We start from the raw sequence: 24781 nt of genomic DNA on the forward strand, positions 1-24781 counted from the left end.
AAATGTAGGCCTCCTGTTAGAGAGGGGTATGCACAGGTGCAGATATGGCTCATCAGAGTTCCCACTGGTCTGGTACAGAACTAGCAGAGGAATGAGATCAGGGGCCCAGGCTGTTGATTATGTGGGGATCGGGGAGCAGGAGAAATCACTGACCACTGAGCCCCTGACCTCTGCCTTCTGTACCATAGGACTGCTCCTACTTCAATTCCAATGCTGCCCCCCTCAAGCTTGCCTTCCAGAATGTGGACCCGCTAGGTGAGCATGTCCGAGTCATCTTCAAGGTGAGGCACCCTGTTCACACCTGGAGAAGTCAGAAGGGTGTGTGTGGGAGATTGGAGTGGAGGGGAGATGAAGAAAACCTGGCTTGCAGAGGCAGCCCAGGCAGTTTTCCTTGGGGGTTCCTTTGGTATAGGAAAGATTAGAAGGAAGTTACAGGCCCCAAGCTAGAGGAGTTGGAAGCAGCCAAGTAGGTATCTAGAACTGTCTTCTCGGGGGCAGAACTGCTGTGGTTTGTGAGATAGGTTCTCTCTGCCCTGAGGGTGTTGAAGCACAAACCCATACACCCTGTGCCAGGGAGTTGGAGAGAAAACAAATAGTGTTGGACTATAAACCCTGAACTGATTCAGCCAGAAGGTAAACACTGCAGTGTCATAAGGGAGGAAGAAAGTGCACCAGAGCTCCAGATTTAGGGAGCTGCCTTAAGTTCAAATCTGAGGTTTACTAATTTTTGGGGGGTGGCACACCCAGCAATGCTCAGGGCTTACTCCTGGCTCTGTACTCAAGAATTACTCCTGCTGGGGCTCAGGGGACCAAATAGGAAGCTGGGGGACAGCACCTGGGTCAGCTGCATACAAGGCAAATAAATGCCTGACCCTTTGTGCTATTGCTCAGACCTGAATGTTCAGTCCTTTTTTTTGAGTCATACTCAGTGAAGCTCAAGGGTTATTCCTGGGCCCGGAGAGATAGCACAGCGGCATTTGCCTTGCAAGCAGCCGATCCAGGACCAAAGGTGGTTGGTTCGAATCCCGGTGTCCCATATAGTCCCCCGTGCCTGCCAGGAGCTATTTCTGAGCAGACAGCCAGGAGTAACCCCTGAGCACCGCTGGGTGTGACCCAAAAATCAAAAAAAAAAAGGGTTATTCCTGACTCTCTGTGCTCAGGAATTACTCCTGGCAGTGCTCAGGGGACTGTATGGGATGCTAGGAATTAAACCAAGGTTGGCCTATGCAAGGCAAGTGTCTTTCTTACCCTCTGCACTATCTCCCCAGCCCCCCAAAATTTTGTTATATTTAATTTTTTGGTTTTGGGCCACACCTGGTGACGCTCAGGGGTTACTCCTGGCTATGTGCTTAGAAATTGCTCCTGGCTTGGGGGACCATATGGGACACCGGGGATAGAACCCAGGTCTGTCCTGGGTCAGCTGCATACAAGGCAATCGCCCTACTGCTGCGCTATTGCACAGGCCCCAAGTTTAGTCATTTTAAAACGACGTCAGGAGGTCCTGATGAGGAAGAGGGGCCTAGATTCAGTTCTTCTGGCGATGTGGGTGAAAGTAAGAGCAAAGTACCTGGCACATGTGTGTGAGGTTGTTTGTTGGTTGGCTTGTTTGTTCGGGAAGCCCAGCACCCCTTCCTGCCCCTATAGGTGGGGCCAACATGACTCTCCTGAGAACTTGGGACAAGGGGTAGAGATGAGCTCTGGTCACTCCCTTCCTCCATCCAGTGTGGGGACGACCTTCGCCAGGACATGCTGACCCTGCAGATGATTCGCATCATGAGCAAGATCTGGGTGCAGGAGGGGTTGGACATGCGCATGGTCATCTTCCGCTGCTTCTCCACTGGCAGGGGGCGAGGTCAGTGTGGAGGGGATGGCTGGTGACAAGGAGTGGGCAGAGGGCACCTCTTGGCTGACTGATCTTCCCCCTGCCCCAACACGAGTATGTGCCTCTCCAGGAAAACGAGGCCAGAAAAGAACTCAAAGGTCATGAGTTCCTGTATTGTATGTTGGAGCCCTGAGTTCAGTCCTAAGCACTGCATGTTCCCCTGGTCACAGAGCTCGGAGGAGCCCACAAGTGCTGCAATACAGACAAACAGCATTAGTGGGTGGGATTATTTCTTCAGAAGCTATGAAAAAGCATTCAGCAGAAGGCAGGGGAAAGGAACTGTTAGAAATCTGATTTGGGGTGGAGCTGAGTGATAGCACAGTGGTAGGGTGTTTGTGTACCTTGCATGCAGCCGACCCAGGACGGCCCCGAGTTCTATCCCTGGCATCCCATATGGTCCCCCAAGCCTGCCAGGAATGATTTCTGAGTACAGAGCCAGGAGCAACACATCCACTTCCCAAAAAAGAAAAAAGAATCTGATTGGGGGCTGGAGCAATAGTATAGCAGGCAGGGCACTCACTAGCCTGGAACATATCCTCAGCGGCCCATTTGTTCCCCCAAGCACTGCAATTTCCAGAGCTTGAGCAAAAGAGTACTGGAGACTAGATTCTGATCCCAACAAAACAATCAAAAGTGACTGGAAACAGTTGGAAGGATTTGAGTAGAGAGTAGGTAAGAGCAAAGTAGATTAGGTGATTAGAAAAGGATAATAAAAAAGGGGGCATATGAGTATATCATAGTAGTTATACCTTTATCAGTTATTCTTGAAGAGATTATGAGTGAAATGCCAAGACCTGCTGATATCTCAGTGGCAAAAGCACCTGCCTTGCAAGCAGGAAGCTTCTAGTACAACTGCTGGTGTTGCCCCACATGTGCCAAGTGAAACCCAAACATCACTTCTCTGACAAAGGGTGCAACATCTCATGCCCTATATGTATGATATGTATGATCTCTGGTTATTGTAATAACAGCAACACGGTGGTGGAGGAGAGGGAAGGGGGATATTTAAAAAAAATAGAAGGAAAAGTTCACTCCAAATATTTCAACCAGTGGAGAAAAAGTGGGTTAGTGGAATTGATGAAACAAAACTAGTAAAACATTGATTATTTGTTTCTTTTATGTTATTTTGTGGGACACACCCAGCTGTGTTCAGGTCTTACTCCTGGTCATGGGCTCAGGAATAGGTCCATAAAAGGATGTTGGGAATTGAACCCAGATCAACCTCATGCAAGGCAAGCCCCTACGTATTATTATTATTGTAATTATTACTATTGTAATTAAGAATTAAAAACAGGAAGGGGGGTCTGGAGAGATAGTACAGTGGGTCGGGCACTTGCTTTGCACATAATCTGGGTTAGATCTCCAGCATCTCATATGATCCCCTGAACCTACCTGGAGTAATTCCTGAGTACAGAGCCAGAGGTGAGTCTTGAGTACAATCAGGTATGACCCTGTGGCTGGGGCCATGAAGGGGCCAGTGCAGTCAGGAAGCGCCTGCTGCACCCTCTCCTTGCTCTGCCCTTGGGCCTCTCCTTATATGCCCAGCCTTTGTCCAGGTCTCCTGAAGCCTGAGATATGGAGTAACTCTCTCACTTCAACCCTTCTCTCTCTCTTTCTGAGAGTCACCATTTTACCTTCTGTCCCAGGCATGGTAGAGATGATCCCTAATGCTGAGACCCTGCGCAAGATCCAGGTGGAGCATGGCGTGACTGGCTCCTTCAAGGACCGGCCCCTGGCAGACTGGCTGCAGAAACATAACCATGGGGAAGATGAGTATGAGAAGGTAGGAGAGGGTGTGAATGCAGGGGTGGTGGTGCCAGCTACTGCCACTAGCCCTGGAACAAGACACTCCTGGTGGGCTACATGTGGTGCCTCTGGGTTCCCAGTAGTGGGCTCTGTGGCTGTTGCAGCCACCTGAGGTAGTCTTCTGGTGTCCAATTGGGAGAATAAGCCTGGATTCACGCTTAGGTGTCTGCATGTGTCCAGGGTCAAATCTGGGTCTTAAGGGTTGGGAATGTAACTCAGTGATTCAACACTTGCCTTTGATGATCAGCAACACCAAGAACATAGTAATGAATGGAGCAGGGATCTTGTTCAGTTTCTCTTGCATTCTGTCAGGGTTGTTTAGTGACACTTCATAGAAATAAAATTGGTGAGAGAAGAGGGCCAGAGAGATAGGACAGCTAGTAAAGTTATACCAATTCCTGGCACCCCAAGCCCACAAAAACACTTCCTGAGTGCAGAACCAGGAATAAGCCCTGAGCACTGTTGGGTGTAGCCCTCTAAGAAAAATATTGATAAGAGGACACTTTACATAGAGATCTTTTTAATTTCATTTAATATAGATTTATTATTTATATTTGGTAGTGCCAGAGAATAAACTCAGGACCTCATCCATGTGAAGTCAATACTAGAGGACATTTTTATCTAATCCTTTTCCTTAGGTATGATTCAAGATTCTCTTAGTGGGGCCAGAGCAGTGGCGCAAGACATAAGGCGTCTGCCTTGCGTGCACTAGCCTAGAATGGACCACGGTTCGATCCCCGGTGTCCCATATGGTCCCCCAAGCCAGGAGCAATTTCTGAGCACATAGCCAGGAGTAACCCCTGAGCATCATTGGGTAAGGCCCAAAAGCCAAAAAAAAAAATTCTCTTAGTGATTTCTATTTATTCAAGTGATTTGGTGCAGGCTGTAAGGATTGAGGAAGATTTTAGCCGTGGTGCTCAGAAATTGACTGATCTACCCCTTGTGGTGATTCACTGAACAGAGGGGCTCTGTTGGCCCATGGTGGTGACTTTGCTTAGCTTCATGACTCTAGTCTCTGGCTACTCTAGTCTGAGTTTAGAGATGGGAACGATTCAAAATAACCAAACTCATACTAGATTGATACTAAGCCAGAATGTGAATTTATATCATTGAACTTCCAAGGGGATCCAAATATTATTTATGTTGATTAGTGCATTATATTACAGAGAAACAAACAATATGGATAGCCAAGTTATATGAGAATGTTGTTCAGTGAACATGTAATTAGATGATGGCAACTGGCCTTGAATGTTTGTACCCCAGGGTTTAATTCCTGGCCTGCTCTGCTCTTTGCCTTCCCCTTGTGCCAACTCAACATCTCTTATAACTATAACTACTACTCCAACCTTCTCTCCCCTGTTACATACTCCATATGGCTATTTCTGCTCATCTCTTAGGTTACAGACCAGGCCAAGCCCTCTAGGGTCTGAAAGATAATACAACCAATAAGGCACTTGTCTTGCAAGTGACCAACCTGGGTTGGATCACCAGGATCCCACATTGACCCACGAGCACCATCAAGAGTGATCCCTTAGTGCAGAGCCAGGAACAACAGCACCTCAATCAATGGTGCTCAAAGGATCACACCTACGGACCGGAGAGGTGGCATGGAGGTAAGGCGTTTGCCTTTCATGCAGAAGGTCATGGTTCGAATCCCGGCATCCTATATGGTCCCCTAAGCCTGCCAGGAGTAACCCCTGAGCACTGCCGGGTGTGACCCAAAAACCAAAAAAAAAAAAAAAAAAAAAAGAGGATCACACATAGCAGTATTCAGAGACTATATGGAGTGCTGAGATCCAATCCAGTGGGCAGGTGCAAGATAAGCACTACCCATTGTCTCTCTCTAGCACCTGTCTTCTCTTCTTGAAACTGCATTTGGTATTTTCTCTGGAGAGGGTAAAGTTCCTACAAGTTTTCTTGGTGCTTTCTTCTATTCATCTCTGCTGAGGTGGCCGTGAACTCCCCAAACATCTCTTGTCTGTCCCCTTCTTTCTACTTCTAGCTCTTGACTATAGTCTTTGTATTATGCTCACTATGATCATGCTCATCATCTGTTCACTGCCCATCTCTGCTGGATTTTAGTTTTTTTTTTTTTTTGGGGGGGTGTTTGGGCCACACCCGGCAGTGCTCAGGGGTTACTCCTGGCTATCTGCTCAGAAATAGCTCCTGGCAGGCACGGGGGACCATATGGGGCACCGGGATTCGAACCAACCACCTTTGGTCCTGGATCGGCTGCTTGCAAGGCAAACGCCGCTGTGCTATCTCTCGGGCCCTGGATTTTAGTTTTTGTTTTTGTTTATTTTTGGTTTTTGGGTCACACCCAGCAGTGCTCAGGGGTTACTCCTGGCTCTATGCTCAGAAATCACTCCTGGCAGGCATGGGGGAACCATATAGGATGCCGAGATTCGAACTACCATCCTTCTGTATGCAAGGCCTTACCTCCATGCTATCTCTCCAGCCCAGGATTTCAGTTTTTTTAGTTTGGTGATACTCAGGGATTATTAATTATTACTCCTGACTCTGTACTCAAAAATTACTCCTGACAGTGTGCAGGGTACCAAGTGGGGTGCCAGCTATCAAACACCAGTTGGCTGCATGCAAGATAAATGCAGCCCCAGTTTTTATTTATTTATTTATCTATCTATCTATTTATTTATTGGTTTGGGGCCATACAACTGGTGCTCAGGTGTTACTCCTTTCTTTGCACTCAGGAATCACTCTCAAGTGGTATTGCTCTGGAGAACATATGGGGTGCCAGGGATCGAGGTGCCAGGGATCGAACCAAGATCGACTGTTTGCAAAGCTGTGCTTTCACTCCAGCCCACTTATATTTATTTTAAATTTTATTCATATGTATTTATGTAGAATTTGGGAGTTTCTTCCCATGCCATGGTCAGGGCTCCTGAGGCCACTCCAAATATCACTCAGCTAACTGGGCTGCTCTACCTGAAGATGTTGAGGCTACAAGCCCAGCCCAGTGATACTTTGAAGTCTCCAAACACTTAATGGTGTTTGAGACTATGGAGTGATAGAGATCTAAGGTCTTGTGCTTAAAAGGCATATATGCTCCCTGAATCCTTATGTATGTAGATTTTGCTTATTTGTGTTTGGGCCATCTCCACCAGGACTCAAGGACTCATCCTGGCTTGGTATACAGAGATCATTCCCCGAAATGCTCTGGGACCATGTGTGCTGAGGATCAATGTTTTCATGCTCTTTGAGCATGGTCCTTATTTATGTTCTATGAGGCTTCCCTATAAAGTCATGTGAGGTGCATCTAAGGATTACTCTTGATGATTCCTGCCCCAGTGTTTTGGGCCTGAGTGTCAGTGCTAGAGCTAGTCATGCATTGCTGCTCAGGCCCTACAGTGCTACAGGTCACCATTGTTACATCCAGTGGTGTCCAGGGTGAACCTGAGAATCTCTGTATGTGAGGTGCCTGTTTTATCCCTTTGTATTTGCCCCTCTAGCTTATTTGTATTTTGTTGTTTATGGCTGCTTACAGCATGACTTAGCTCTAGTTTCTTCAAGGGCTCCCTATGTTCTAAAAGGTAAGTATAAAATTCATAGCATTGCACTCAAACCTTCTATAATCCAGCCCTACTGCCTTACTAGTACATCATATGTATCTCCCCAGTGCCCTCTCTGGGTACATTTTGCTCTAGCTTGGTACCTCTATTACTAGAGACTTCTAAAATCCTGGAAAACCTTATTTTCCCTTCCTCACCTCTCAGAATCTGTTGCCTCTTCATTGTAGACTTCAGGACCTTCTAGCTCTGGAATAGAGTAAAATCATTCTCTCCTGCCAGCCTGACTGCTTAGACTGGCATGTGCTTTTCAGATTTAAATAGTTGTCATGCTGAGACTTGGTGCTGGCAGGATTACTCCCTGCCAGTATAATCAGGAGTCATGACATGACGGATGGATAGATGACAAGGATACACCACTGGAAATCTGTTCCCTATCTTGCAGTTTCTGTGTTGCAAAGAATGTGTCAGTTCTTTGACCTTTCTGGTTGTTTCTTACGATGTTTACGAATAGAAAGGAGCTAGAGCAATTAGTCTCTTGCCTACTGATTCATCAGAGAACCCTCCTCAGTCCTCAGAGTTGGACCCCTTAAATTAGGAGAGTCTTAGTACAGCCAGACTTCCTACTAGCAGATGTCTAGCACCCTGTATGGTCTCATTGAGGAGAGCTGAGTTTATTTTCCTAGGAGAGGTAGCTGCTTTGTCACACTAGGGCAGACCTCAGGCTGATCATGCTCTTGGAACAGGAAGGTTCCTCCATATTTCTTTTGTTTTCTATGGAAGAGTCACTCAGTTTGGTTCAAAGAAGTGGGGATTATGTGGCACTGGGCCATGGAATAGCCAAGGGCAATCCATGCCCAAGAGCCTTGGAGGGAAAGTTAGTACTGAGCTGAATGGGGTGACTTCAGGATGTTAGGAACTAGTCCTTGGAAGCTGATAGGCAGAGACTTCCAAAGGGAGGTAGGGAGGTCTTGGTTCTGTCTGGGATGCTCTACTGGCCAGCTGTGACTGCGGCTGTCTGCTGCCAAGTCTGTGGGTTCTAGGGCCTCCTCTAGGCAGGAGGAGTTAAGCCAATAGCTGCCCATCTGCTCATTCCGCATGACTCCCTGGGAAGATGAGTGTTGACCAGATACAATCAGGTGACACCAGCCCCAGCTTTGAACTCAGAATATCTTTAACACTTTGCACCCAGGGGAGAAATGTGTCTGATTTTCAAGCGGCAAACACCTGCGGGAAGTGTCAGCTGCCTCAGCTCTTCTGCAGAATGCAACGTTAATGATTTGAGCATTTCACAGTTCCCAGGAGCACTGGGAACGGGAGTTGCATTGGGGCAGGAAGCACAGAGGCCTTTGAGTAGTTTCCAGAAGGGACCCGTAGTTTGGTTTCTTTCATGCAGGACTCACTTGAAATGATCACAGCTATGGGGAAAGTTGTAGGTGGCAATCTTGCCACTGATTCATTGATTCATTTTGCTATTTGGGGGCCCGGAGAGATAGCACAGCGGTGTTTGCCTTGCAAGCAGCTGATCCATGACCAAACGTGGTTGGTTCGAATCCCGGTGTCCCATATGGTCCCCTGTGCCTGCCAGGAGCTATTTCTGAGCAGACAGCCAGGAGTAAGCCCCGAGCACCGCCGGGTGTGGCCCAAAAACAAAAACAAAAAAAACATTTTGCTATTTGGGACACATTTGGCAGTGCTTGGGAGACAAGGGGTTCTACATACCAAGCATACATTTCAGCCTTTTGAGCAATCTCTTGGGCCCCTGTCTGCCTTTCTTGTAATGTCTCCACAGCCTGGATTCACAAAATATTTATTTATTTATTTATTTTGGTTCGGGGGCTACCCCCAGTGGTACTCAAGATCTATCTACTCCTAGTTCTATGCTCAGGGATCACTTCTGACAGGCTCAGGAATTATAAGAGATACAGTAGATTAAATCCATGTTGAATATGCAAGGCAAATACTCTACCCACTGTACTATCTCTCTGGACCCTGGACTCATCAAATATTGGCTGCTGGATCCAACTTCTCTTTCCAAGCAACTCCCTAAGGAGAAAGAGGCAAAGGAGAGGACTCAGAGAAGTGGTGTGGCTATATCCCACCATCAAGCCCCCCATCTCCTGGAGGCCAGTGCAGTAGGAGAGACGTGTGTGTAAGAGCTGCTTGGTTTAGGTGGAAATGAAGCTGCATGGGCAGAGTGAGGTGCTTATGGAAATTGCAGAGCATGGCCCACACTAGCTGAGTCAATCTGGCTAGGCCCTGAAGTGGGTTTCAGGGCATTCCTCCCAAGCACCTTTCTCCTTCTCAGGCTGTGGAGAACTTCATCTATTCCTGTGCTGGCTGCTGTGTGGCTACATATGTCCTTGGCATTTGTGACCGACACAATGACAACATCATGCTAAAGACAACTGGCCATATGTTCCACATAGATTTCGGCCGCTTCCTAGGCCATGCCCAGATGTTTGGCAATATCAAGCGGTAAGTGGCCTTCTGAAGCTAGGGAGACTCCCTGAGTTCCACAGAAGGGGGTTCCCAGCTGGATAACAAACCCACACGTGAGTGATGAACACCTCTGGGGAAGTGAAAGTGGCTAAGGGCCTTACAGAAGTGTGAGCCATGGGGAGATAGTTAAATACCCAGAAAAAGGGCTCACTCACAGACCAACCAGAAGGGGTGGGCATGTCTGGACTCCTCTGAGGAAAGTTCTGTGGTCTGTCCAGATCTACACAGGAGCTGAGAGAGGAGGGAAAATGCCCTAATCTGCAGATCAGCCTCACTCCATGTTGATCTTCTACCTTATATTTCCCTTGGCTCAGGGACCGTGCCCCCTTTGTCTTCACCTCGGACATGGCGTACGTCATCAATGGGGGTGATAAGCCTTCCAGCCGCTTCCATGACTTTGTTGACCTTTGCTGCCAAGCCTACAACCTCATTCGGAAGCACACTCACCTGTTCCTCAATCTTCTGGGCTTGGTAAGGCGCCTTAGCCCCTCTCTACCCACCTTTCTTGTTATCTGGGACCATCTTTAAAGTTCCCATTTTTTGCTGTCAAGAAATTCTGGGAGTCCACATTGATGATCCCTAAAGACAAGGCCCAGCATCCCATGTGTATATGTGTGTGACTTTCTGCTGCAAGCTCACATTCCTGTGTTCTCCAGCCTATACCCATACAACTCTCCACCACCTTTTACTTCTAGGCAAACTGGGAGCTAACTACTACAACATTTGGCCTTATGCAGGAGCAGCAAACATTTATGCCATTTCTGCTTTTTTTTTTTTTTTTTTTTTTGGTTTTTGGTTTTTGGGTCACACCTGGCAGCACTCAGGGGTTACTCCTGGCTCTACGAAGGCTCAGAGGACCATATGAGATGCCGGGATTCAAACCACCATCATCCTTCTGCATGCAAGGCAAACGCCTTACCTCTATGCTATCTCTCCAGCCCCAAGCATTTCTGCTTATTAATGTGCCCTCTCTCCTGTGGTCTTCCAGATGCTGTCCTGTGGGATCCCTGAGCTTTCTGATCTGGATGACCTCAAGTACGTGTATGATGCCCTGAGGCCTCAGGACACGGAGGCAAATGCTACCACCTTCTTCACTAGGTATTACCCTTTGGACACTTCTGCCTTCACCACATATTCACAGTTGGGATTGGGAGGAGTGGCTAAGAGATGGGAAAGGCAAAAATCAAACCCAGGGCTGGAGTTAACAACCTAATATATGAACAGCCCTAGTTCTGTTTTCACACTGGTAAATAACATTCTTTTAGACTCAGTTTTCCAATCGCATCTTTTTTTGTGTGCTTTTGCGTTTTCCTTTTTTGTATTTGCTTTGGGATTCTGGATCATACCTAATGATGCTCAGAGGCTACTCCCAGTTCTGTGCTCTATGCTCACTCCTGGTAGTACTGAGAAGATCACATTGTTCCAGTGACTGAACCCTCAGCTCATGCATACAGTGCTTTTTCTAGGTTTTTTGTTGTTGTTGTTGTTGTTAGTTTGGGCCACACCCAGCAGTGCTCAGAGACCACTCCTAGTTTAGCACTCAGAAATTACCCCTGGAGGCCAGAGTGGTAGTGCAAGTGGTAGGGCGTTTGCCTTGCAGGTGCTAACCTGGGCCAGACTGCAGTTCAGTCTCCCGGCATCCCATATGGTCCCAAGCCAGTAGCAATTTCTGAGCGCATAGCTAGGAGTAACCTGTGAGCGTCACCATGTGTGGCCCAAAAAGCAATAAAGGAAAAGAAAAAAAAGGTATCTCCCCTGGCAGGCTATGGGGACCACATGAAATGCCAGAAATCGAACCTGGGTCCATCCTAGGTCAACTGTATACAAACGCCCTATAGCTGTGCTATCACTCTGGCCCTTATTTTTCTAGTTTTTGTGTTTTCACTCTGGCCAGGGCATATGGTTTGATGAATTGATTTATTTACAAGGATCATTGCTTGAAAAAATATTTATTTATTTTTTTAAAAAAGTCGTATTATAGGGCCCAGAGAGATAGCACAGCAGCGTTTGCCTGCAAGCAGCCGATCCAGGACCAAAGGTGGTTGGTTCGAATCCCTGTGTCCCATATGGTCCCCCGTGCCTGCCAGGAGCTATTTCTGAGCAGACAGCCAGGAGTAACCCCTGAGCAATGCCGGGTGTGGCCCAAAAACAAAACCAAAGAAAAAAAAAAAACAAGGATCAAATTTTTTTTTTTGGTTTTTCAGTCACACCCGGCGATGCTCAGGGGTTATTCCTGGCTGTCTGCTCAGAAATAGCTCCTGGCAGGCACAGGGGACCATATGGGACACTGGGATTTGAACCAACCACCTTTGGTCCTGGATCTGCTGCTTGCAAGGCAAACGCCGCTGTACTATCTCTCCGGGCCCAGCAAGGGTCAATTTTAAATAATTATTCTATCTCTTCATGGTGTTACTAAAGTCAGTGTCTAAGGACTTCCTAGGCTGAGGTTGGTTTTAGCTGAGCCTTCATTACAATTTAAGCTCAGGGAGGTTGGCAGATTTTATTTATTTATTTATTTATTTATTTATTTATTTATTTATTTATTAGATTGGCAGATTTTTATGTAACTATCTCATCATATTTTCATCAGGTACTAGTGGGCAGACACTACTATAAAACTTTGAGATGTTGGGGCCAGAGAGAGAGCACAGTGGTAGTGCATTTGCCTTGCAAGCAGCCGATCCAGGACAGACGGTGGTTTGAATCCCGGCATCCCATATGGTCCCCCAGGCCTGCCAGGAGCAATTTCTGAGCGCAGAGCCAGGAGTAATCCCTGAGCACTGCCAGGTGTGACCCCTTCAAAAAAAAAAGTTTGAGGTGTTGTGTGTGACTACTGTGGCTGTGCTGTCCATGATTTATGGATCTGAAACAAATTTGGTGTCATGGCAGTTTGATAAGGTTATATTGTAGAGCTGGGTTGTTTCTGTTAGAAGGGGTTGGTTGAAGCACTGGGCTGTGTGATTCATGCAGAAAAGGGGCATCTATCCCCACCCATTCTGAGAATTCCCCAGTGAAATCAATCCAGACCAGACTGCTAGGAAGTATTGGTGGTCATTGTATTTTTTTATGGAGCTTAATAAAGGCCATTTTTCTGCCAGGAAGATGGTGGGTGTGGATGGAGGCTGCTGATTTTTCCAGTGGTGCGATGGGTGTGGGGGAGCTTAACCCAACCCTATTCCAAAAATAGCTTCATACTTTTCAACCCTACATATAGTCTGTTCCTACTTTTTTTTTTTTTTTTTGGTTTTTGGTTTTGGGGTCACACCCGGCAGCACTCAGGGGTTACTCCTGGCTCTATGCTCAGAAATCGCTCCTGACAGGCTCAGGGGACCATGTGGGATGCCGGGATTCGAACCACTGTCTTTCTGCATCTAAGGCTATCTCTCCGGTCCCTGTTCCCTACTTATTTTTTAACATTCTTAATAATAATACTTTTGCCAGGATTATTAATAATATTTAATATTAATTATTATTATTATTATTATTTTGGTTAGGGGCCATATCTGAAAGTGCTCAGGGTTTACTCTCGGCTCTGCATTCAAGTGTCATTTCTGGAGGGCTTGAGGGACAATTTAGGATTCCGGGTATCAAACCAGGGTCATCCACATGCAAGGCAAATAAAAATCACTTCAGCTCCTGCCAGGAATTTTAAAATATCATTTTATCTATCTATGAATTTGGAGTGTGGGCATAACTGGCGGTGCACAAGAGCTAGTCCTAACTCCGTTCTTCCTGTAGTACTCAGGGAAGCAAGTGATGCCAGGGATCAAACCCTGGTCTCATGTATATAAGGCAAGTACTCATGTGCTGAGCATTCCCTAGCCCCACTCCCAGAACCTGGTTGCTAATTTTTGTTGTAGTCTAACTGTTTAAACATACACGGACTCTCTCTCTCTCTCTCTCTCTCTCTCTCTCTCTCTCTCTCTCTCTCTCTCCCCTCTCCCCTCTCCCCCTCTCTTCTTCTTCTTCTTCTTCTTCTTCTTCTTCTTCTTCTTCTTCTTCTTCTTCTTCTTCTTCTTCTTCTTCTTCTTCTTCTTCTTCTTCTTCTTCTCTCTCTCTCTCTCACACACACACACACACACACTACATACAGAGTCTACAGAGCAATGGATTTGAGAGGGGGACACATAACTGGCAGAGCTCAAGGACTACTCCCAGCCCTACAGACAATGGATTTAACAGATCAGTAATAGTTTCTGGCTCTCTGGATCAGAACCTTTCCTTTGTCAAACATGGGGCCCTGGGGCTTCATTTCCCCTCCCTTTTCTTCCAGACTCTCCTAGACAGTGAACTAAATTTCCTCTCTTGGCTCTTTCACTGGGCTATCCTTTCAAAGTGAACTGACTCAATCAGATGCTGCTTGGTAACCACTGAATCTTGAAATTCTCTCTAACCAAGAAGTCTAGACCTTGCCTCAGTGAACCAAATTCTTTCCTACTTCCTTTCACATCCTGGTGCAGGAAGGCAGTGGGGGAAATAAGATGGGAATTTATGCAGGTGTGCAATTGTGATACACACAAAGTGCTTACCAGAGCTGTTGAGTGAGTGTCAAGGAGCGCCCCTTCAGGGAGTACTGGGGAAGAGGTGAGTGACAACCTTTCTCTGAATCCACAGGTTGATTGAGTCCAGCCTGGGCAGTGTGGCCACAAAGCTCAATTTTTTCATCCACAACCTGGCCCAGATGAAGTTCACAGGCTCTGATGACCGGCTGACCCTTTCTTTTGCCCCTCGGACACACACCCTTAAGAGCTCGGGTCGCCTCACTGACGTTTTTCTCTGCCGCCATGAGAAGATCTTCCACCCCAACAAGTGCTATGTGAGTCCCCTCCAGTCTGACCCTCTCTGGCACCCCACCTCCAGCTGCTTGGGGTTCTAGCCGCTTCTTGGCACCCATACAGCAGGCGTTGGAGTGCTGCTCTGGGCCCCAGCCCTGCCCTGCGCACACGCTCCTGTCCGCTGGGTGCAGGCATTCTGACAATAGTCCCTAAAACTTATGTTTGGAGGTCACACCGCAGTGCCCAGGGTTTACTCCTGGTACTGTGCTCAGGAATCACAGATCACAGCCCGACTTGGAGACCATATGGGGTGCTAGGAGTTGAACCTGGGCCTATCACGTGCAAAACAAACATCCTTCCTGCTTTACTATAACTCCAGCCCTATGTTCCCTAACACTTGGCCTGTTGCAGATTTATGTGGTGAAAGTGATGCGGGAGAATGCTCACGAGGCCACGTACATCCAGCGCACATTTGAGGAGTTCCAGGAATTACACAACAAGCTGCGGTTGCTCTTTCCTTCTAACCTCTTGCCCAGGTACTTTGACTGTATGGGATGGGGGACACATTGAGGAGGAAAGAGGAATGGGGTTCTCTGATTTAGAACTGAAGGACCCTTTGAAAGTAAAGGCTTTTCCTGCCTTTCTTGGCCTGTGCATGAATGTGGAGCAAGAGCTCCCTCTGCTGGCGATGCTGCAGGAAGGTTTTCTGCACCCACGGGCTTTCTAGGCCTTGAGACCAGGGCTGGGGTACCAAGGCACCGCACAGCCCAGTGCTAAGGGACATGTGAGAAGCCCTAAGCTTGAGTTCCCCCCAATAAAAGCCGGGATTAACTGAATCTAAAGATGTTTTAAAATCACAAGCTTTTTTAAGGTTTGAGAATTTTCCACATAAAATTGGAGTTGTATATTGATTGCATAGTCTGGAATGTAGCCTTAAAAACGGGGTTGGGGTGGGGCTTGAACTGCAGGTGAGGTGCTAGCCTGAGTAAGGTGATGGGTGAAGGTTCCAGGGGGTCAGGTGTGAAAATGCAGATGACTCTCATCCAAAGCGGCTTTCTCCTCTCCCCTCTCCCCCCACTCTCATAGCTTTCCCAGTCGTTTTGTGATTGGACGCTCCCGAGGAGAAGCAATGGCCGAGCGGAGGAGGGAGGAGTTAAATGGCTACATCTGGCACTTGATCCATGCAGCCCCAGAGGTGGCTGAGGTTAGTCAGTAGTTTGGGGTGCAGATGTAGGGCCGGGGCGGGCTGAAGGGAAGATTCCGGGAGGGTGCTTAGGTATATGGGCAGGGACAAGGAGGAAGGGAAGGAGGAAAGAGAGAAGGGGAGGTGACGGGGAGGGTGGAGAAGGGATGGGTGAGAGAAGAGGGGGGCAGACGCAGTCCCCACCCAAAACAGTTTTTTTTTTTTTATTTTGGGCCTCACCCACTGATGATCTTGGTGTAGTTACCTCACTGCTATCAAATACAGTGAGTATAACTCCAGCCTCTGTGCCAAACTAGGACATCACCTTGAGGATTAGGACATCAGCTCTTAAAACATTTGACCTTCATTCACTTCTTGAAAGATAGATAATGCCCATTGTTTTATGGAGGGGGCATTTTCACAATTTTAGTTTGGTTTCCCCTAAAGAGTTAGGAAACACTCGCAGGAGAAAGGATTTGTGTGTGGTTTTGGTGCCAAGCTGCCTTGGGTATATCTCTAGGCTGAGGGGCTGTTGAGAGAGGAATAAGAAAAACAGGAAGGAAGGAAGAAGGAAGGAAGGAAGGAAGGAAGGAAGGAAGGAAGGAAGGAAGGAAGGAAGGAAGGAAGGAAGGAAGGAAGGAGGGAGGGAGGGAGGAAGGAGGGAGGGAGGGAGGAAGGAGGGAGGAGGGAGGGAGGGAGAAAGGAAGGAAGGAAGGAAGGAAGGAAGGAAGGAAGGAAGGAAGGAAGGAAGGAAGGAAGGGAGGGTGAAGGAAGGTAGGAGGAGAAGGAAGGAAGGAGGGAGAAGGAAGGAAGGAAGGAGGGAGGGAAAAGGAAGGAAGGAGGAGAAAGAAAGAAAGAGAAGAAAGAAAGAAAGAAAGAAAGAAAGAAAGAAAGAAAGAAAGAAGAAAGAAAGAAAAAGAAAGAAAGAAAGAAAGAAGAAAGAAAGAAAGAAAGAAAGAAAGAAAGAAAGAAAGAAAGAAAGAAAGAAAGAAAAGAAAGAAAGAAAGAAAAGAGGGGCCGGGTGGTGGCGCTGGAGGTAAGGTGCCTGCCTTGCCTGCGCTAGCCTAGGATGGACCGCGGTTCGATCCCCCCGCGTCCCATATGGTCCCCCAAGAAGCCAGGAGCAACTTCTGAGCGCATAGCCAGGAGTAACCCCTGAGCGTCTCAGGGTGTGGCCCAAAAACCAAAAAAAAAAAAAAAAAAAAAAAAGGAAAGAAAGAAAGAAGAAAGAAAGAAAGAAAGAAAGAAAGAAAGAAATGAAAAGAAAGAAAAAGAAAGAAAGAAAGAATAAAGAAAGAAAGAAAGAAAGAAGAAAGAAAGAAGGAAAGAAGAAAGAAGGAAAGAAGAAAGAAAGAAAGAAGAAAGAAAGAAGAGAAAGGAAAGAAAGAAAGAAAAGAAAGAAAGAAAGAAGAAAGAAAGAAAGAAGGAAAGAAAGAAAGGAAAAAAGAAAGAAAGAAAGAAGAAAGAAGAAGAAGAAAGAAAGAAAGACAAGAAAGAAAGAAAGAAAGAAAGAAAGAAAAAGAAAGAAAGAAAGAAAGAAAGAAAGAAAGAAAGAAAGAAAGAAAGAAAGAAAGAAAGAAAGAAAAGAAGAAAGAAAAAACAGACGTTTGTCCCACTGATAATGGACTTTTAATTTTCTTTTTCCAATAATTCCTGGGGACCTGGTCTACAGGTAGCATGCCTAGTCCAATCCAAGTTTTTTTAAAAACATTTTTCTTGGGGCCGGAGAGATAGCATGGAGGTAAAGCATTTGCCTTTCATGCAGGAGGTCATCGGTTCGAATCCCAGCGACCCATATGGTCCCCCGTGCCTGCCAGGACCAATTTCTGAGCCTGGAGCCAGGAATAACCCCTGAGCACTGCCGGGTATGACCCAAAAACCAAAAAAAAAAAAACATTTTTCTTTTTTTGTGGGGGTCCCAACTCTTGTGGTGCTCAGGGGTCACTTCTAGTAGCCTTGGAGGACTATAGGGGGACCCAGGAATAAAACTTGGCTGTTGGGGGCTGGAGAGATAGCATGGAGGTAAGGCATTTGCCTTGCATGCAGAAGATCGGTGGTTCAAATCCCAGCATCCCATATGGTCTCCTGAGCCTGCCAGGAGCAATTTCTGAGCATAGAGCCAGGAGTAACCCCTGAACACTGCTGGGTGTGACCCAAAAAACAAACAAAAAACTTGGGTGCTGCAAGTAAGGCAAGCACCCTACCTACTGTATTATCTCTTCAGCCTTTTTTTTTTTTTTTGGAGGGGGCGCCCACACCCGGCAGCACTCAGGGTTTACTCCTGGCTCTGTGCTCAGAAATCACTCTTGGCAGGCTCAGGGGACCATATGGGATGGCAGGGATTGAACCTGAGTCCATCCTGGGTCGGCTGCATGCAAGTCAAATGCCCTACCACGGTGCTATTACTCCGGCCCCATTCAGCCTCTTTTTAAAAAAAATACTTTTAAGGAGCCAGAGAGAGATACAGTGGGTAGGGTGCTTGCCTTATACAGGGCTGACCTAAATTCAATTCCTGGCATCCTATATGATCCCCCAACCACCACCATTATTAACTCAAGCATTGCCAGGTGTGAACCCAAAACAAAACAACCCCTTCTAAATTTTAAATCTGAGAATAAAACAGAAAACTGAAGCAATAGTAAAGCAGATAGGGCATTTGCCTTTCATGCAGCCAACCCAGGTTTTCTGGGTGTGCGCTGAGCCCCCAAAATAAAACAAACAGGCAAAGAATAGTATATTATAAGTGCCTATATATCCATTACCCAAGCATCTATTATTTGTGTTACTTGCTTTATCTGATTTTGTTGTAAGTGTGTTTGGAAGCTACACCTGCCGTGGTTAGGGTTTACTCCTGGCTTGGTGTTTTATTGCATGGGACCATGTGTTTCCCAAAATTAAGTCTTATCCTCTAGCCTATAAAGCATATATTCCTGCTCATTGAGTTCTCTCCAGCTCCTTCATCTTTTTTTTAAAAAAAAAAAAAAACAACAACTTTATTTACTTATTGGTTTTTGGGCCACACCCAGCAGAGCTCAGGGGTTAGTCCTGAATCTGCACTCAGAGATTGCCCGTGGCAGGCTGGGGGACCATATAAAATGCCAGGAATCAAACCGGGTCCCTCCCATATCAGCCGCATGCAAGGCAAATGCCCTACCACTGTGCTATTCCTCTGGCCCCTCCTTCATCTTTTTATTTGTTTTGGGACACATCTGGAAATGCTCAGGGCTTACTCCTGGTTCTGTCCACAGGAATTATTTCTGGCAGGACTTAGGGAACCAAATGGGGTGCCAGGGACCAAACCCAGGTTGGTTTGGCCGCATACGAGACAAGAGCCTTATCCACTATACTATCTCTCCAGCCCCACTCATTCATCTATATATAAAGTATATCATGGTATACTATAGATATTGTGACATTTTACTCCTAAATAATTACTATACACTTATTTGGGGGGGTTGAGTTTTTGGGCCATACCAGTCTGCGCTCGGGGTTACTACTGGCTCAGATATCAGTCCTGGCAGGCTCAGGGACCATATGAGATGCCAGGGATCAAACCTGGGTCCAACTCAGGTTGGTCAGTAGGCTATGTGCAAGGCAAAGACTGTGCTATTGTTCTGACCCCATTACTATACATTTCTTTTATTTTTTTATTTTTTTGGTTTTTGGGCCATACCCGGCGGTGCTCAGGGGTTACTCCTGGCTGTCTGCTCAGAAATAGCTCCTGGCAGGCATGGGGGACCATATGGGACACCGGGATTCGAACCAACCACCTTTGGTCCTGGATCGGCTGCTTGCAAGGCAAACCCCGCTGTGCTATCTCTCCGGGCCCTACTATACATTTCTAAACAAGATAAAAAGGACATGGGGTCCAAGAGTTTAATCTGGATTGATCTCAGGTTCCTCTGAGTACCACAAGGGGTCGCTACTAAGCACAAAGTCAGGACTAGCCCTTGAGTACCTCTAAATCTGACTGAACCACCCTGCTCCCTCTCCTCAAAAAGAATAAGGACATATGTTTTATACAACAATGTTATACCATCAATACATAATTCATGTTCAAAACCCATCAGGTGATCACTCATCTAAGTGACAGTATGGTGGGTAGAGCACTTGCTTTGTGCATAGTCAATCCAGTTTCAATCTCCAGCATCCCATATAGTCCATCAAGCCCTATTAGAAGTAACCCCTGAGCATCGCCAAGTGAAGTGTGACCCCTCTACTCTGTCCCAAATTTATTCATCATCTCCCAAAGTTTTTTGTTTTGTTTTATTTTTTTGTTTTATGACCAGGTGTTGCCAGGGATCCAAGACAGGGCTTCCATAGAACACAATACACTCACTCCAGGCCTCTAACCTGTTTCACAGCCCTCCCAGATCTTTCATCATTTGTTACTGGAGCCATTATCCAAACAATACCTGCATGGCTCTGTGTGGAGAGTCGCTTGCAGCATCATAGTCCCTGAACTTGTCTACTGTTCCTTTGCTCTTCTATTGCAGTGTGACCTGGTGTACACTTTCTTCCATTCCTTGCCCCGTGATGACAAGGCCGCAGGCACTAGCCCTGCTCCCAAGCCCTCAGGTATTGCACCTTCTTGGTACATTTCTGCCCACCTTGGAAAACATTCTGTACTCACAGGCTAGACAACTGGTTTCCCTATTGAGTATGGTCCAGCTCCTACAGTCTACAAGAGTTGGGTACCTAAAAGTGGAAGTGGGCAGTACCTGCCCCCAAACCATCTTAAAATGCTGTTTCTAGATACTACAGACACTTTTCTCTGGAAGGGCAGGGCCCTGACCAGGACATTGGGGTTTGGGGGAGAGGGGGAGTTTAGGGAAGGGCTTGTGGAAAATGTAAAATCTGCCTGGCCACACGTGGAGATGGGGACAGTCTTGTGACCTTTCTTGGTGTCCTTTGTCTTTACAGATGGCACCTGTGCCCGTCCTGTTGGGAAAGTGGGAGGGGAGGTGAAGCTGTCTATCTCCTACAAAAACAACAAGCTCTTTATCATGGTGATGTACATTAGAGACTTGGTAAGTAAGACCCAACTCTGCCTTCTTCATCTTTCTTCTGGGATTGTTCTGAGGATCCTTTCTGGAGAGCAAACCATAGAAGTTTGCTGTAGATCAACATAGAGCCTACCAGCATCCTAGTTCTGTGGCATTACCAGGCAGTACTAGACCCTGTTTCTTGCTGTTTTTGGTCTTTGGCAAGTAACTGAATTTCTCAGTCTCTTCTAAATGAAATGGGAATCATGTTAGTATCTGCCTCCGAGGTGCTATATGTGATAATGTTTGTAAAACATGTAATATAGGGCCTGGAGAGATAGCACAGCGGCGTTTGCCTTGCAAGCAGCCGATTCAGGACCAAAGGTGGTTGGTTGGAATCCCGGTGTCCCATATGGTCCCCCGTGCCTGCCAGGAGCTATTTCTGAGCAGACAGCCAGGAGTAATCCTTGAGCACCACCGGGTGTGGCCCAAAAACCAAAACAAAAAAAAACAAAAAAACAAAAAAAAAACCATGTAATATAGTACCTGGTTTCTTATGACATTATTATTATGATGGTTAAAGGCACAACAGTCATGTGACATTGCTGGAGCATACATAAGTGCTACATTTTTGGTATGATTGAAGAACAATTGGAATGAAAGAAGAAGAGAACTTTTTTGGTAGCCTGATTTTAAGCTATACCCATCAGTGCTTGGTATATCATGTGGTGCCAGGGTACCCCCATGCAAAGCACATGCTCCAGCCCTTGAGCCATCTCCCTGGCCGCAGGAAAACTTCTGTTGAATCCCTACAGTGTACTGGATTGGATTATGGATATGGCAGGAGGTAGTATGAACTTTGGAAAGAGAAACCTGCTGCATCTTATGCTCAGATTATTCATTTATTCTTTGTTCGTTTATTTTTTGTTTTGGGGTCACACCTGGCAGTGCTCAGGGGTTACTTCTGGCTCTACACTCAGAAATCACCCCCAGCAGGCTCAGGGGACCATATGGGATACCTGGATTTGAACCACTGTCCTTCTGCATACAAGGAAAATGCCTCACATCCATGCTATCTCTCCAGCCCCTATTCATTTATTCTTTCACTCATTCAACAAAGATTCATCAGTGCCTATTTTGCACTAGGCACTGATAGATTAGTTCTGGATATGAAATCCCTGTTCTCAGGGAGCTTACATTTCAGTGGGACGGGGAGGACAGACAGAGGCATAAATAAGTCAGGCCAGCGGAAGTGCTCTGGTGAGAAAGAACAGAGCAGTAGCACTGGGAAGAAGGAGGTAGAGGCCATTCTGCACTGAGAGGGGCCGGGTAGGTGGCGCTGGAGGTAAGGTGTCTGCCTTGCAAGCGCTAGCCAAGGAAGGACCGCGGTTCGATCCCCCGGCGTCCCATATGGTCCCCCCAAGCCAGGGGCGATTTCTGAACACATAGCCAGGAGTAACCCCTGAGCGTCAAACGGGTGTGGCCCAAAAACCCAAAAAAAAAAAAAAAAAAAAAAAGAAAACATTCTGCACTGAGAGGCCCGGATGGAGTCACTAAGGAGGTATTGGAGCAAAGCTGGCAGGCACCGTGAAAGCAAGTAGCCCCACAAACCCTGGTCAGGCACCTGTGTGGGAGCACAGGGAGTGGCAGGGGACTGACCATGTGTTAGAAGAGCAAGGAACACAGTTGGACACAGGAGTACACAGGATAAGATACCATGGACCCACAGAGCTAGACCTGAGGCCTGGATATGGCTCCTGCCCTCACTGAGTTCAGAGCCACCCCAACTTTGAGGAGAGGCATGGCCTGATCCAAGGTCAGTTTCCAAAGTGAGTGACTCATGACCAGCCTTGATAAAGCACCATCGTCTCTCTGACTCACATTCCTGCCTCTCAAGGGCAATTGGGTCAATGACAGTATAGACGAAGTCTCAGTTCACAGGAAGACCTTGACACATGAGGTTCATTCCAAACAGGCCAAGTCTGGCCTGTGCTGAGCATTCCTAAGCACAGGGAGCTTGTGGTGATAGACTGTACAGCTGATATCATGGGGAGAAAGTTCAGTCAGTGAGAAAAGGCAGAAGAAGCAGGCAGGAAATGAAAGATGCACTGCAGGTAATGAGATGTAGAATGGCAGGAATAGGAAGAACAACCCTCATCTTCAGTTCTTTTGTTTGTTTTTGTTTTGGGGTTATACCAGGTAGCACTCAGGGTTTGCTCCTGACTCTGCACTGGCTTAGGAGACCATATGGGATGTCAGAGATTGAACCCAGGTCAGCTATGTGTAAGGAAAACACTGTATCCATTTAAATATCTTTCCAGGGGCCGGGAATGTGGCACTAGAGGTAAGGTGTCTGCCTTGCAAGCGCTAGCGTAGGACAGACCACGGTTTGATCCCCCGGCGTCCCATCTGGTCCCCCCAAGCCAGGGGTGATTTCTGAGCACATAGCCAGGAGTAACTCCTGAGCGGCAAACGGGTGTGGCCCAAAAACCAAAAAAAAAAAAATCTTTCCAGCTTCTCATCTTTTTTTTTTATTTTTATTTTACAAACTTTCTTTGTAGCAACCGCTCCAGGATGGGAATGACCCTGACCCCTATGTGAAGATTTACCTCCTCCCTGACCCTCAAAAAACCACTAAGAAGAAAACTAAAGTGGCTCGGAAGACCTGCAATCCCACCTACAATGAAATGGTGTGTGGGGATGGGGCTTGACAGCAGACTTTGCCCATTTTACAACCTGACCCCAGGTTGTAGCAGAATATGGGCATACCACCAAGAGGTGTGGCTACTTTTTCTTTAGGTTTTGAACCTATCATTCAGTGCACGTGGGAGGAAAATGAGGTTCCACGATTGAACCTGGGGTCTCTCTAACTTCCTAACAGCTTCCAGCTTGTAATGAGGGGTTGAAGAAACTTTGACCTCTGAACCTGAAATGCTGTCTGCCCCTTAGGGTAGGTCTCCATAGCTGGGATATACCTAAGATACACCCCAGCACCCATCGGCACCAGCCCCAATAAAAGCTTGCAGGGCTTGGACTCTGGGTGAGGAGCAAAGCTCAGGTTCTCTGAGCCATGACCCCCTCTCACTTCGGTCTCTGTTTGCAGCTGGTGTACGATGGGATCCCCAAGGGAGACCTGCAGCAGCGGGAGCTCCAGCTGAGCGTGCTGAGTGAGCAGGGCTTCTGGGAGAATGTGCTCTTGGGCGAGGTGCACATCCGTCTACGGGAGCTCGACCTGGCCCAGGAGAAGATAGGCTGGTTCGAGCTGGGGTCTCGGAGTCACGAGATCCTGTGAGCCCCACAGAACCCTGGCCTGGGTGCCCAGGCCAGTGGTGGAGCTGGGGGAATGGCTATCCCCCCCCAGGGCTATGCTGCCCCGGAGAAGGGCCGAGCCCTGCTATGGGGTTGGCCTCGGTGCCTCAGTGTGGGGCGTGGGGGGCCGCTGTCGCCACCACCACTCCTGCAGATGGAACTTGGGTTGGTTGTGCCGAGCAGCCAAGGGATGCTGTGAGGTCGCAGCAAAGTTTTAAGTTTACCTTGTGTCAAGGGGCAACGCCTGGTTTGGGGTGTGCGGGTGGGTGGGATGAGGTAGCAGTTGGGGCAAGGGAGGCATCTTTATTTTTATTTTTAAAAAATGAAACGGTTATGTTGTCCTCACTGGTCAGGACGCCTGGAGAGCAGGGACTTAGAGAACCCAGACGGCAGAAGAGGAAGCTGGAGGGGTCTGTGTGATTGGGCCCTCACTGGCCTTTCCCTTCAGGGGGTGCCTTCACTTTGGGTTTAGTTATCTCTCTGTTAGGGTTGTTGGGGACCCCACTGGGTCCTTGCTTAGATGCCCCACCCCCTAGAAGGGCAGGGAAAGATGTGCAGATACACTCGGAACTTCTCTGGTTTTGCCTCCAAAAAAGAGTGAGGACATGAGAAGGAGCTGACCATGCCCAGCTCAGCACTTCGTTCTTGTTTTCTTCTTCCCTGAGTACTGGCTCCTCCATTCTCCCAGCTCTACACATACATTGGAGTGCTCCCCCTGGGGGTCTCCCTTAGCTCTGATGGGTGAAGTCTGCTTCAGCCTTTAGATTTCCTTTCACTCCAGGGCATTTCTACCCTGGGATGGGGCTAAAGTA

The 24781-nt window shown here is 47.3% G+C and overlaps 1 protein-coding gene across 1 annotated transcript in view; it reads left to right on the plus strand.

Annotated features, from left to right (window-relative positions):
- PIK3C2B (phosphatidylinositol-4-phosphate 3-kinase catalytic subunit type 2 beta) overlaps positions 1 to 24206 on the plus strand; it is an 83088-nt gene extending 58882 nt beyond the window's left edge. Inside the window, exons 21-33 of the mRNA XM_049770581.1 lie at positions 189 to 281; positions 1723 to 1852; positions 3529 to 3665; positions 9524 to 9693; positions 10032 to 10188; positions 10706 to 10815; positions 14332 to 14533; positions 14904 to 15028; positions 15579 to 15696; positions 20172 to 20253; positions 20599 to 20705; positions 23222 to 23350; positions 23764 to 24206. Of these exons, the coding sequence (XP_049626538.1) occupies positions 189 to 281; positions 1723 to 1852; positions 3529 to 3665; positions 9524 to 9693; positions 10032 to 10188; positions 10706 to 10815; positions 14332 to 14533; positions 14904 to 15028; positions 15579 to 15696; positions 20172 to 20253; positions 20599 to 20705; positions 23222 to 23350; positions 23764 to 23952 (1749 nt within the window). The 3' untranslated portion in view covers positions 23953 to 24206. The remainder of the gene's footprint in view (positions 1 to 188; positions 282 to 1722; positions 1853 to 3528; positions 3666 to 9523; positions 9694 to 10031; positions 10189 to 10705; positions 10816 to 14331; positions 14534 to 14903; positions 15029 to 15578; positions 15697 to 20171; positions 20254 to 20598; positions 20706 to 23221; positions 23351 to 23763) is intronic.
- The last annotated feature ends 575 nt before the right edge of the window (positions 24207 to 24781 follow it).

This window comes from Suncus etruscus, chromosome 3, assembly GCF_024139225.1.
Source record: "Suncus etruscus isolate mSunEtr1 chromosome 3, mSunEtr1.pri.cur, whole genome shotgun sequence".
Classification (NCBI taxonomy): domain Eukaryota; kingdom Metazoa; phylum Chordata; class Mammalia; order Eulipotyphla; family Soricidae; genus Suncus; species Suncus etruscus.